Source organism: Electrophorus electricus, chromosome 14 (assembly GCF_041902795.1).
Source record: "Electrophorus electricus isolate QZ-2024a chromosome 14, ASM4190279v1, whole genome shotgun sequence".
NCBI classification, from domain to species: domain Eukaryota; kingdom Metazoa; phylum Chordata; class Actinopteri; order Gymnotiformes; family Gymnotidae; genus Electrophorus; species Electrophorus electricus.
Window position 1 is genome coordinate 22,370,001 of NC_137510.1, and position 14,269 is coordinate 22,384,269.

The window sequence follows — 14,269 nt, forward strand, 5'->3', positions numbered from 1 at the left end:
TCTGATTAGTCTCGTACCATTAGTAGAACACACCTCCTCAGGTGATCGACGTACAAGTTCAAATGGGCAGTTATCTTCATTGCTTAGCCCTAGATCCTCTGGTATTGCTTTCACAAAATAATTTCAGTTTCACCTAACGTGGTCGGTAACAACATCTGAATGGCTACACAGTATGCAGAGAAGAGAGCGCTCGGTCTGCCGTGAATCGGCACTCTTACTATTACTTAAATGGCAAAGTCCGTATAATAGCCCAAACTTTGTTATCTTTATTACCGATTTGTGCAACAGAGACCTGCTGATGCTGAGCTATGACGCAGAGATTTGCGTGCTTTACCATTCTTGGAGCAAACCCCTTCCCAGCTGAGGCCTCGCACGTCAGGCTCATTCGCCCAGGCAACGTCACCACGGTCCAGCACGAACTCTTGCTTACACATGGAGTGATGCTGCATGTGTGTATGGTCTGGCAATGGCCCGTGGTGGTAGGACTTTACCCTGGCAGTGTCCGATGCTATGGGCTTGCCCCTTTGTCCAGCTCTGAGGGATAGCTCTCGGTCTCGCGTCCGCCTAACAGGCTGCGGCTGTGCATGCAAAAATAATCAGCCAGGTATGATGGAGAACCGAAGGAAAACCTTAACGGGACGACGCATGCGTTCTGGTCATCTACAAAAACAACGGCGGGGGGGAATAGCCCTTTCAACTCTACTTGTTCTTAACTTGGAAGGCCTTGAAATCGAATATGCGCACGGGTCTGAATAGCCACCACTGTGCCACCTTGTGTTTCTTGCCAAGTCATGGTTATGATGTCATTCCTAAAAGCAGATGCGTCTCCTGCCCTTGTGTTTAGCTCGGTCAGTTCGGCTGTTGTCATTCCTTTTGTACAGGCCTTGATTCAGTCACATTGTTACCGAGCGATCGTTACCTAGCTGTGGCCAAGCTCCTTTTCTATTTGGAAGGCAAACAGTCCTATCTGTTCGCCACTTTCTAACAGCTTGGAGAGGTCTCGCTATATATAGCACACGCTGGAGGGGTGAGAGGAGCATTTGATTTTGGGACTTTGCATGCTCCACATAGCTGATGTGTTTATATTTTGCACATGCATGCCAAGCACCTGTGTTCATTTATCTTCACTCCTGAGATGTGCAGTGGGAGAGTACGCTTGGGTCTTCTTTACTTCACTTTCTGCTCCGGCTCTTGGCATCGTTGTGGTTACCCGAAACTTTGGCTTTGAAATTAAGATTCAAGACAATAATAGCAGACTCACAAAATGAGTTGTACCAGCTTGGTGCATTTGAGCGTATAACGAGCTTCGTGAAATTGTGTATAAGATGCTAACACTACTTGATGATGGTCATTGCTTCAGTCCTGTTACACAAAGCCAAATTCCCTCTTCCCTTGCTCTACTGGGCCACAAACAGGGCAGCCTCATTTGGGTTGCCAGTGGCTACCCCAAATTCAACATTTCTCCTTATCGACAGAGGTGAGAGGCCAGTGAATGCCCTGGCACAAGCAGACACGGTTAAGCATCACACATCCCCTCCCAAGCTTCAGTGCAATGCATCAGTAAGCTGGGAGCTAAAGCACAACAGTGGCAGGTTACCGCGGTGACCAGGCGGCCGGAGCGATAAACTCGCCTGCTAGGTGTTTAGTGTTCGCCTGCCGAGACAGCAGCTGGTTGTGTCAGTCTGAAAACAGTCTATGGTTGCCATGTTTGTTTTCTGTTCTCTCTTGACAAGCATCACCTTCCAGCCGCTGTTTTTCATTAAGCTGGAGGGAATGTGCCCTCTGCTCAAATGACACCAGTGAGTAAACTTATCACTGCTTAATTAGTTATTTCACTCTCAGCCAGAGGTATCCTGTGTACAACATCTGCACAAGAGCTGCAACCATTAAGCTCCTGTCAATTCTATCACATTACCATCTCAGTCAGCATGGTCCAGTAAAAAGAAATGTTTAAAACCGTTAATTGACGTGCTGTTTGCCACAAAATGCCTACCAAAAGGCTGCTTGAAAGCAGGCTGTCTGGACTTAGAGACCCTGCTGAGTGGATCTTGGTCAGAGAGCTAAGCTTTTCCCCTTGTGCTGACCTGTGACATGGGGAATCGAAATCACTTTAGCCTCACCAGTCCTCTGCCATGAAGACCTTTACTGGTTCACTGTATGCAAAGTATTTGGGAGCATGCAAAAGAGAGGAGCAAAGCAAAAGAATGACGTGACAGTTTGTCGATGTGACAGTGAATACCAGAGAATGGCTGTGGTCTAGGTGCCAGCAAAATCATTTCCCCTGGAATTTGCATAAAGAAGGACTTGAATGTGTGGTATTGCTATAACTTAGTGAAATCAGTATAGGGCTCTGATCAGGGGCATGGGGTGGGGGGAGGTGTGTGTGTGGGGGGGTGCATGTACCACCACCAGATTTTTGATATCTGTATTTTTTAAATCTTTTTTTATACTGTTATTTTATTTTATACTAAATCAGAGTATTCTTCTAATTTCATACACACCTCGTACTTCAAAAAGTCACACGCCCCCTTTTCCTGTGGCATTGGTTTCTTATGGTGCTGGTACGGATGCACACAGCACCCCGCACATTAATGCTGGCTGATTGATTAACAGTGTGTCGCTGAAGTGTTCTGGAAGTCGGTGATCCCCTTTTCCAGCATGTGAGAGCTAAATGTAAAGAGTTATGCACAATTGCATTTGAGAAATATAGGCATAGTTTGCTTTGCAAGACAGTTGGCTATGGCAAGTAGCAGGAATGGAGGGGTTAGTAACCATTCCCCAGTTTGGTTTAGCCATCTGGCTCGCTAACTAGTCATGCTTTATGATAGCGTAGAAGCCCATTAAATATTGGTGAACTTGTGTAGAAGTGAGTGAATAAGTGAGTTTAATTTTCAGTCGATATAACAGCGCACATAATTTACATAAACATCTCCAGGAACCCATGGCCCAACCTTGCCTGCTCTAATTGTGCCCCCTCCAGAATATTAGCCTGCATGAAGAATGACATAACCTGACTGAATAAACCCGTGTTGGGTTATATTACTCCTACAGAACATGGGGCTGTGGAAGTGTTTTGGTCAATTAACGAGCTGACAAGGTCAAAGGGCAACATTTATTGGGTTGTCAAATTGAAGGTAACTTCAGAAGTAGGCTTTTATTCTACGGGAGGACCGGTCCAATATAACTTAGTCAGTAATTAATGGCTTTATCAGTGGACCTGCTTGTCATATCATGACATTTTCTCTTTTCAGCATTTGTCAGGTTGAACTGTCAAACACACACATGCACATGCTTTTTGGTAAATGTGGCCCTTTGCTGTTCCTTTTCTGTTCTTTTTTTTTCCCCTTCGCGAAGCCTTTTCTGTCTGCACATGGATTTTGCCGAAATGACAGAGTGCAGTAATAAGAAGTTCTGCTAAACACTATAAAATATAGGCTGGGCCTTCACAGCTGGGGCTGCACACTGCATTAGCCGTAGACATTATTATGCAGCGCGGAGGCTTTGCAGCTCCGTGGATCCCACCCCCACCTCCACCTCCACCTCCACCCCCACCAACCAGAGGCTTCCTGCGCTCATGTCCTTGTGACTGGTGTTTTTTAGGGGAGAGTTGCTAATTGGATGCTGCGTGTTTGGAAGGAGACCACAGGGCCCGTTTATAGCCCCGAAAGCGCGGGACTATCTCCTGTTCTCTGTTAATGGGCATGTTGAGGCTGCTGTAGACTAATTTGGCGGCGACAAAATGTACTTCATTTAGCCCCTCCTTTTGATAGTTTTACAATCTGGCACAGGGAGTGATGTCAGGAAGGGTGAACACGTGTATGTGTGTTGTATGTGTTCTGAGGCTGCAACCACTAATAACCTTTCATGTTGACAAAGAAATAAACCCAACTAGTAGAGTCAGTGTTTACTGTGACTTTCTATGACAGAAAATCCCTTTGCTGACACAATTAAAGGTAATACAAGACCCGGGTGCATAAAAGGAAAATAAATCAGACATTACAGAATACTTAGCCTTTTAACTGCATATGGTAGTATGTTTTGCTTGCAGGCCTGCAAACGCCCTGCTTGGAGATGAAATTGATGATGACATTCAGTGGGCCGAGCTGGTTCCCAGTGAGCACTTTATTTTTAGCCTGTCCCAGCCTCTGCCTGGGCCTGGGCTGGCCAGCGCGCACTCTGTGGTCAGAGGGGGAAGGCCAGGCCTGGCTGCAGCACTCGGCTTTGGGCTCCTGGCCGTGGGGTCACGGGGTCAGAACCAGGGTGGGGACCCACTGCCACTAATCCAGTACTCGGATTTGCAGTTCTCCCCTTTATCCTGGAAACCTTTGCTGGTGCTTCGCAATGGATCAGTGGATCATGGATACAATTTTGGATGCGATTATGGGTTTGATTCATGGCAGTGTGGCGCGCGTTAGGCAGAGACATAGAAGGAAGTCAAAGAAGGGGGGAGAGAGAGAGAGAGAGAGAGAGAGAGAGAGAAAATGTCCTGCTCCAGTCTACCACTGTCTGGCTGTTTTGACCAGGCAGAGGTAACTCTACACCCACTAGACTCAGCAGTTGCGATCACAGGCATATTTGGATTTTATGCTGCTCCTTCTGCTCTGTTTTCATAAGCAGATTAATATTTGTTATTGCCTTTTCCCTATAGCTCTTTCAGGACCACATGTGGTGGTCTCCCCGGATGTGAGAGTGTGAGAGATGTGAGTCTGGTCAGCGGCAAGTGGCCTTCGATGTAATCGTCCCTCATTTAAAGAGGCTGATGTCATTCTGAAGTGTACCTGGCAAACCTCCTCTCACCATTGCCCTGAGAGCATTATGAAAACACATCCAGACCGAGTGCTTTGAGGAACGCAGGAAAACCGTTTCACACCCGGCACCAGTAGGATCCAATCAGGACCAGCCCTCCGCTTGACCGTCCGCGGCCGGCGAGGCGGTGCACCTGGTCGACACCGCGCCAGACGTGTGCAAGGCTTCCATGTGGTCACCACCTTCCAGCCGGTCCCACTGTTACGACCCAACAGGCTGCACGCTACGGCGGACAGTGAGTCGAGCTTGATTGGCGATTCGCACACCGATGCATATCAGTCTTCCTTGTTCGCTCCTGGTCTGTTTGTTAATCTAAAGTACCTGCCTGGGGTTTTTGCGGCTGAAATATCTGGGTCAGTCTGCAAGCGACAAAGCACAGCTGGAGAATCCAGGAAGAGGGGGAAAGAAATTAGGGGCCTGTGTTTTTCCCCTTCTAAATGACTGTGCCAAGTTCACAGGAAGCAGGCTGATTTTTCAGACTCCTGAAGTGGTAAATAGAGCCATGGGTGTCCTGGCGGGAGAATCAGCGCAACACTACAGATTAACTGATTAAACAAGACTCTTGAACGTCTTGAAGTATGTACTGTTTAAGGCTGGCCGCTGCCTGATTGTCCTGCATCCCCTCCACCAGTGTTTTACCTTACGGGATCCTACATAATTAGATGTTTAACGCATAAGTTGTTACAAGGTCACAGTCATAATGTAACCCAACCCCCTAACAACTGAGTTAAGGAATGGATTGAACAAGACATTGCCATTTGCCACTTGTAGCACAACCCCCCCCCCCCCCCCCCCCAAACACACACACACACACACACTTCTTATTTACGTCACACCTTTTCCATACCTCTCTCAGGCATGCCTGTTCATAGGCACTTAAATATAGTCATACTAACTTCGGCTCACAAGTCTGGATTTCCTGTTGTCCCGGGATCCGTTCTGTAATTTGGAGAAGGCTCCTGTGTTCGCTGCCCTTACCTCTCCGCCTTTCGTCCGTGACTGCGATGTAAATAACTTGGCCCCGAGGTCACACGGCCCTCAGGTGGCAGACCGCGGGGAGCGCTACGAGAGAACCCCGGGATGCCCATAATGGCTGTTGGTTGCTCTTGTGGTAAAAGGATTGAGAGGCATTGTCATGTTTTGTTTCAGCCCCCAAACACGACACGGCGGTGAGACACCACCAAGCCCTCACAAACACGGCTGGTGGCTGTGGGGATCAAAGCCCTTTTTAATGTCTTTACCAGTCAGTGCTCCCTTGCTCCCTTACCACTTTTAATTAAGTTACTGTAATTCATGTGGCGGGAAGTCGGACCACATCATAGCGGGTGAAAGGATAAGCTCAAAAACAGCTGAGGTTAGGACTTGTTTTACGTTTGTTTTCCTTAATGTCTTTTACCGCCTCCATTTAGTTTTCTTCTTTCTCTCTTTCCCTCATTTACACAGGACAGTAACGTGCAATGCGATCTTTACCTGATCAACAGGGTATTGTGACAATAGTACAAATGACATTTTATTGTAGAATGAACTTAATTACTGATGCGATGAAGAACCTTTTAAGCTGATGAGTCTTTTTTGCTTTGATTAGGATTTCATTGGTAAACATTATGGCCAGAAGACTGAATACTGCTAATTATTACTGCAAGATTTGACCGTCACATTATTGAACAACTCGAATGATTTCAGCACATTGCCAGTGTTGATTTGTCCTTGAGTGACAGGCTTTCTGAGGAGTCAGCCAATGGAGTGCAAGTAGATGCCAGGTGGTAATCCTGTTAGTGTGAAGCTCCCAGGCTGCCCCTAAACACAGCTTCTCTGCCTTTAGACAGACACACCGTGGACCACTGGATAGAGTTACATCCCTATACTGGGCTGTAAAAATGTCAGTTTTAATGCCTTGCATATTATTATTCTTAAGTTGTTTCATGGCTAATAAATTTATCTAAAATTAGATGCATAGCAATTTTGTTGACCTTCAAATATGCAGACAGTTCATTATCCTGTCAAAACATTACTCGGAAAATCAACAACTGTTTTGTCAGCGCTGATATAAATATTGCATTACAGAAGTTGTTTTGGGGTTACTCTTTTTTTTTCCTGTAACAACTCAGTTCAGATGCACTACTCAGCAAGTTTTTTCTTGGTCTGGCAAGACACAGCTGAATTAAAGACTGCAATGTGTACAAGTGCTTGGAATGGGACCTTTGAGATATGACCCCTGAGATATTCTAGACATTTTAGCTAAAGTAAACTTCACACAGGACCAGCACTTTGTGGGTATCCATACCTGTCCCAGGGGCTAGGCCTGGCTCCAAAAGCCAGGCTTGGCCTTAGCAGGCTTGGGAGGGTCACGTCTTGACCCGTGCATGTGTGTGTGTAATTAGCATGCTTAAAATCGCACGCAACCTGCCCCGCTTGCTGATTGACAGATCACACTGTGGTGTAACTGCAGCCCCCGGGGAGACTTCACATCCTATCACTGGACAGTAATTGAGTGTCAACAAACAGGCCCCGCCTCCTGCAGAGGCCCAGGCAGGGTTAAGACAAGCCCTCAGGAGGCACCACCTGTGCGGACCTCTCACGACGTGCGATTGAAAAGCGATAAATCAGTTAATTTGCACATCAGGTAGTTAATGGAAGGGCTTTGAAGCCGGCAAAAGCGATGACAGCCCATCTCTGAGACTATCTGAAGATCAGCTGAAATGCCTCAGTGAGTGGAGATAGGGAAACAGTTCATGCATACTTGGTCTTTAACTGAACGCTGTCAAGAAAACTCGCTTGATAGCTCAAGCATTTTTTCCCCTTAAATGCCTATCTCTGAACGCGGCAGGAATGAGTCAACAGCTTACTATTTAACCCCTGTTTAGTGTCTAGTAAGTGACTGCAGTTGAGATGAAGTCCAAGAAAGCTCAGAAGAAATGCCATGGTAGGCCAGTCCTTTATGAAGCTGTCCTTGTGGAGGGTACGGTGTCAAAAGATTTTGTTAAGTACACACCAAGAAAAGGAAACATCCCACAAGATACTCCCATCACTGTGATCTCACCTTCACTTTGATACGTCTTCTGTCTTAACTGCTCCTTTTTTTTGTTTTCATTCGCACTGCCTGTCCGCATACACACTTCAGCCCACATTCTTCTGACCAGATGGCACTGGGGAAACACTCTTATGGAATGCATATGTTTCTCCGTCCCCAGCTTGATGACTGCACTCTGCAGCTGTCCCATAATGGAAGCTACCTGGACTTGGAGTCCACCCTGGAAGAGCAGAGGGACGAGCTGGACGGCTTCCAGGAGGACGGAGGGTAAGCCACAGGGCCTTGTTTTCGTCTGCTTTCTGTAGTGTAACCCGTCCTTCCATCCGTAGTATCTCTAAGGCAAGGTCTTATAACTTATAGTGTATATTTATAGGGAATATAGCAATATAGTCATCATCCAAAGCATACATTGGTATTATTGTGTGGTGAGTTCCAGCAGGGTCAGCATCACAAGGGGGAATCTGTGTAGTCACACACTGAACAATTCCTGAAACTATATGGCGTTACATGTTACATGAACATGAAGGTTTCTCATTACGAGGTACAGCAGTTTCCAAGCAGCTGAGTGAGATGTCCTAGATCTCAGCACAGTATCAAGTATTAAGAAAAATGTTGCTTGGAAATCATGCATAAAAGGGAAGTTTGGTTTTACACATTATTACATTAGGTTTAATGTTACATTTGATGTTAAGCAGGAGTTATTTAAATGCTCTGCTCTGTAATAAATCACTCATGAGGTTAGATGTGATCTGTGAGCCACAGTATGGTAATCAGACCTTTGATTGTGTGTGTAGACTCAGAAGTATTACTGGCCCTGTAAGAATGGTCACTACAATGCGATCATTGTTTTTCAGCAAACATTTCGAATTCCACACCTTGCAGATCTGTATTCGTTTCCTGTTCACTCTCCTTTGTAACCTAATTTGATTCTATTACAAATGATCAAGATCTTAATGATACCCATGTTGGTTCAAGACAACTGACTGAGATAATAACTTCTGGAGTTTTGGATTAAATATTTTGCTCTGTGCTGTTCAGATTGGAGCACACGTGTAGCTCTGTGCTTTTAGTAGGATTTAGCTCGGTTTGTTCTTTAGTTTACGTGTGGGATTGGATGACACAGATAAACCATGCCTACAAAAATGCTTCATTTCTGAACCACTTGAGAATGAGGGAGCATTCATTGAGCATTCTTGCTTGACTTTGGAGCTACTGGAATAGTCATAAGCGCTAAACCTTCAGTTTAGATTGCATTCCTGTCCTGTAGCCTGCATCAGGTCCAACTGCTAAAACATCCCATCCCATGCTCTCTGGGTGCATCAGGAAACCTTCCTGTTAAGGCCATCAGAATAGCGCAACACTTGCACAGCACATGGGCCTTCGCCTCATGCCACTGGTTTTCCATGACAGGTGTCCCTTTCGCTTTTCCAAGGTACTTACGTTACCTGGCCTGACTGGACGGGCTCAGGGTGATGTCATCTCCATGGCTTAAGGAACTTGGCAAGGCTTGGACCATAGTCTCCTCAGTTAATAAATGGGGTGTTTGTATCAAACCTTCATCATGGTTTTGAATAGCCATTTAACCCTTAAAGTAAGTCCATGGCTTTAGGTCTTTGTGAATGTGTAATTACAACGTCAAGAAAAATAGATTTGATAATGGAGCATTCCCCTAAATACAGAGTACACAGCAGAAAATGTAAAGCAAAGAAATCTATACTGCCTTTGACTCACTCTTCTAACAGTGTTGACGTAGCTTTTGGTAGCCACCCAATGCTGTGGATGTCAGACTCGCTCCTGGTGTTTGACCTGCATTGGACAACAGCACAAATATCTGTGGATGTATGTGGATAAATGGGGCAGCAGGCCCTGTCCACTGCCAGTGGGTTGCGGCTGGACCAAGCCCAAGGTCTAGCCAACTCCTCATCAACCACCAAAGATGCGGAGAACACGTGGAGGCCCTGGAGCCTGTGGATGAGGTCAAAGTCAAGCACTTCTATGCTCTTTGACCAGAGGCGATGCCAGCTGGCACCCTGTCGCCTGTATAGAGCAATTTAATAGACCCATGCAGAGTGTCTGAGTGGGCTGTGGAGAGGAGGAACGCATTACCGTTAATAACAGGGTAATTCGGCACGCTGGGCTTTTTACTGCCTGGATGAGCTCAAGTTCACAACCACCACCATTTTCTGCTGGTATGTTTTATGATTGCAGAGCCTACAAAAAAAGAGAGAAAGAAATGCATGGGCTGTGTCATTAAAAGAAACCGATTTCACCTTTCTCTACCTTCATTTTGTGGCTTCCTTTTCTCGCCCCACTGAAAATGCACTCAGCCTCTGAATGGGCTGGAGTCCTTCATTGCAGTATCACTGACTGGACTGTTCTTACATGTTTAGCTTGGGTTTGAGGTGTCTTCTGAGACTCCTTAATTGCTACCGTTTCCTCTTAGTCGAGTTGGCTTTTTGATCCTTAAAAAAAGTAGGTTTTGGCAGTTTTGTGGGCCAAAGATGAAGACGGCATGGCAGTATGTCTACGACAACGGGACCTCCAGCAAAGTGTGGTGTGATTGCAGCATCTGCGTCCTCAGAGCTCCAGTGTCCATCTTTACATTCCGTCCCTTTGAATTAGGGTCTCAAGCTGTTTTCCTCAAAACTGGAGATATCCTTGCAGCGGGAATGCTGGTAATGGATACAGATCACAGGTTGCATTCCGCAAGCGCCTCAGTCATATGTAGTCACTTTGGGGCCTGATTAGGGAGCGATCCTCTGACGCCTCCTTCAGCAAAGTGGATATATCCATGTCATAGCGGGTTAGTGGCCATAATCACTACCACACCACTACGTCGTGAAGCAGCTCCATCAGCTACGGGGCAAGACTCAGGGCGCCCATCTCTAATTCTGTCTCATCACTAATATTGACCTCAGTCTTGGCAAAGCAGCAACACATTCCAGGGAATCACTCTTGTCTCCTCTCCTGAGATAAAAATGGAAATTAATGAATAATAGCTGAATCTCTCTCTCTTTTCCTCGCTCCTCAAGCGCTATCCTGCTGTTCTTTTTCCCTCTCTCTTCCTCTCTCACTGTTGTGTTGTTTTTTTCCTGGCTGGTCCACTGGAGTAGCTGTCGCCGGCATTGGTTAGCCTCTGGCCCTGGAGAGACGCCTAGTTCCTTTAATGGGAAGGCTTCAAATATTTGTGCGGATTACATGGATACAGGGGTAGGAGGCTGCTCAGCTGGGCTGCTGGATTCTTCCTTTACTGCTGCAGTGAAATGGCATGCCGAGGCACTGTGGCTGTGAGCGTGGAAACCGTGAGGTCATGCGTGCATCCGCCTGTCTTCAGAGACTACTGACACCTGACTGGAGTGAAACCCAGAGAGAGAGGCAGAGAATTTGCTTAGCAAAGGATGTTACTATTATGCACCCCGGCCAAGGCAAATTTCTTTTACTCCGCCCACAGCTAGGTCTAAACCTGAGATTAGATTACAACCACCAGACAACTACATACAAGCCCTGTGTGTTGCTGTGCAGTGCTTTGTCTATTTAAAACAGCAGTGCTCTAGCTGGACAATGTAAACCTGCTGTAGCAATAATTCTTATTATTGCTACTTATGATGCTGCAGATGGAATTAATAAAAAAAAAATGCTACAAGTATTACTGCATTGCCAGGGTATTTGAGTAAAAGTACTGGCACCATTTGTTTATACTGGCATTGATGTCAATTTAAGATTATTAATAATCATTGGGTCTCAAAACTTTATATGATCAGATATGTGATTAGATGTGATATGCAGTTCTGCATATGCCAGCACTTAGCTTCACTGGACATTATGTCATATTAACCACATACCATAGCAACCCTGATATGTGAGCTTTGCCCAGACCTGAATCTGATCCCTGGCAGTGACTAGACTTATGCTCGAAACTAAAAATCCATCTTCATCATTTATTTATTTATTTTTTTTGCTGAGTCAGTGCCGTTCCAGGAGGCCTTTTTGTCTGCCATTAATTGGACTAAGGAGGGAAGTGGTTGGTTTTGAATAGGCTCCAGCTATGCACACAAGTGAGGTGAACACTACGCTTCTGATCCCTGCTTCTCTTTTTCTGTCATTCTCTCTTTCCCCAAACCCACACTCTCTCCATTCCTCCCTATGGAGCATCGTAGGATGATGTACTGTAAGTGGGCGGATAATATGCAGTCTGATAAAGCAGGCAGAGGGGGCTGTCTGGCAGACCCCGGCACGCCAGGCAGAGGCAGCGCTGGGCCGGGATTGGGTCAGGGAGGTTTATGGGAGTGCTGTTGTAAATAAAAAGAAGCGTGCAGCTGGCTTGGGGCAGCGGCCGTCTGCTCGTTCCTCAAAGCCCGTTCCCATTTGTCACAGTGTCTCTCGGCCAGGCCAGAAGCTCGGTTCCCCTGGCCTGGGTGTTCGCATGTCTGTCCATGCTTCTTCCGAGGCCGACAGACTGGCGTTTCCTGTGTTTCCAGGGTCGTAAAAGGGTACGTGCACTCTCACTGCTGCTCGCTGCACCCTGAGAGAAAGGCAGGGTTTGGGTCTTTCTGTCCTCGTCGATGTTGATGGAAGCGTTTTCTCTCCTTTGCCGTGATCGGTCCTGGGATTGCGGGAGCTGTTCTGTCGCGCAGCGCATGCTTGCCTGGGTAATTCGACTCGCACGGCAACAGAGCTGAAAAGCCTGTGCAGAAGAGCAAAAGCCTGAGTCATCTGGCTGAAGACAGGAGCTGAGCCCCAGCAAAGCCACGGGCAGAATGGGAATCCAGCGCGTGTCTCAATTAGCACATGTGCTAGCCAGTACCCATCTCCAACGTTAAATTATATGGCAAGCCCACGTTTTGAACACTTTCCATGATGCCAAGCAAGTTGCTCCTAGAGACACCAAAGCAGATAATGGTTTCGTTCCCAGCATTCAGTTCTCGTATGCTTCAGCCTTGCTTTGTAAGTGTGCAGTAACAGTAATGACTCCCTTTGGGTGTCTCGTGCATATTCTTAGGCCCACTGTTTAATTTGATAATGAGCACACAGGGTTAGTAGCTGGGCTAGTGTTACGAGCAGGGGGATGCATGAAGTTCATTACAAAACAGATCCAGTTACTGATTAGCTACAACAACACAGGGATTAAGTTGCACACTGCTGCCATGTTGCTTTAGGAAAGGCCACGCTGACACAGGCAGCCTGTGCTGTCTTTGGCCGAAGATTTATACAGGCCAGTTGTGTGTGAGTGCACGTGGGTGCACGTGGGCGTGCGTGTCCATCCATCTGTCCATCAGAGTATATGAATGGAGAATATCGACGAGGCTGCAGGTGGACTGATTCTAATGGAGCCGTTCCACCTCTGGCATGCTGCCAAGCAGACCAGCAAACTGCCACTGTACGGCATGAACAATGTTGTGCTTGTACCCTTAGTGAAGAACCAATCCCCTGGTTTATCAGTGTACCTGCTGGGAAGAACCAGATATATGTGGATGTGCGTATCGTAGCAATTTGCAGTCTGGTGTTCAGACTGGTGTGTCCCTGCTCACAGTGCCGCTCGTTCCACCACTCTGGGTGTTTGGCAGCTCTGGATTTTCCATGGATTACTCTTAACACTGGGCTGAGCACCATGAGTCAGTCTGATGCAGTTATAACCATGGCCATAATAAGTTACATAATGAACTGAAAATTCCCCTGCGGAACTGAGCCACAAAAGCTTTGTGTCTTGCTTATCGCACCAGGAGGGAGACTATAGTAAGTCCCTCCTACCATATCTCATATGATTATTTGATTTGCTGCGTGAAGGTGATTGACTTAAGGTAGAATCATGCATTTGACTTTTTGTGCTACAGGTATCTGAAGGTAGATGGTAGCTGGGATTGTTGTGGGATCTGGGGCTGTCGGTGGGCAAATAGATTAGTTTTGAGTCTCTCCGAGGAGATCTGTGGAGCATTCTGCCCTCCTGTGTACTCAACCATTTTCATTCATGAGCCAGTTCCTCTGACCAATCAGCATAATCTCTAGCTGAAACCGTGATCTAAGGGAGGCTTGGAGAGCACAGGGGTGGCAGACCCATCTGTCTGTCACTGCGTCTGGGGCTTACCTGACCCATGTGTGTGCCCTCGCTGACCCTCACCGACCTGTGCTCCAGAAGGCCAGGGGAGTGTAGCACGCTGGGGTCCCCTAGAGTGCTGAATTCCCACCCAGAGCTTGGCCTTTGCGGTCAGAGCCCCAACTCCTCCACACAACCGCCAGAGACTCTTCAAGCAGTAGTATAAAAGTGGTAGTAAACCATCAGGGAATGGGCTGCTGTAAGATCACATGTTTGGATGTCAAGACCACACGTAAATATAGTCCCCCAAGGCCAGTATCTCAGCTAACCTGTCCCTGATATGAGACCAGTTGTACCAAAAAGAATCAGGCCTCCTGAAGTAAACAGAGGTGTTATTGTAA

At 46.8% G+C, this 14,269-nt stretch overlaps 1 protein-coding gene across 5 annotated transcripts in view; it reads left to right on the forward strand.

The window, feature by feature from the left end:
- The window catches only part of fhod3b (formin homology 2 domain containing 3b), a 93,024-nt gene that overhangs the window by 1,306 nt on the left and 77,449 nt on the right, over positions 1-14,269 (forward strand). For 4 of the 5 annotated variants that reach the window (XM_035531177.2, XM_035531179.2, XM_035531178.2 and 1 more), the window contains exon 2: positions 7,998-8,104. In XM_035531177.2, the coding sequence (XP_035387070.1) occupies positions 7,998-8,104 (107 nt within the window). Of the gene's footprint in view, positions 1-4,648; positions 5,042-7,997; positions 8,105-14,269 lie in introns of all 5 variants that reach the window. The other variant, XM_081696981.1, reaches the window with a different exon arrangement.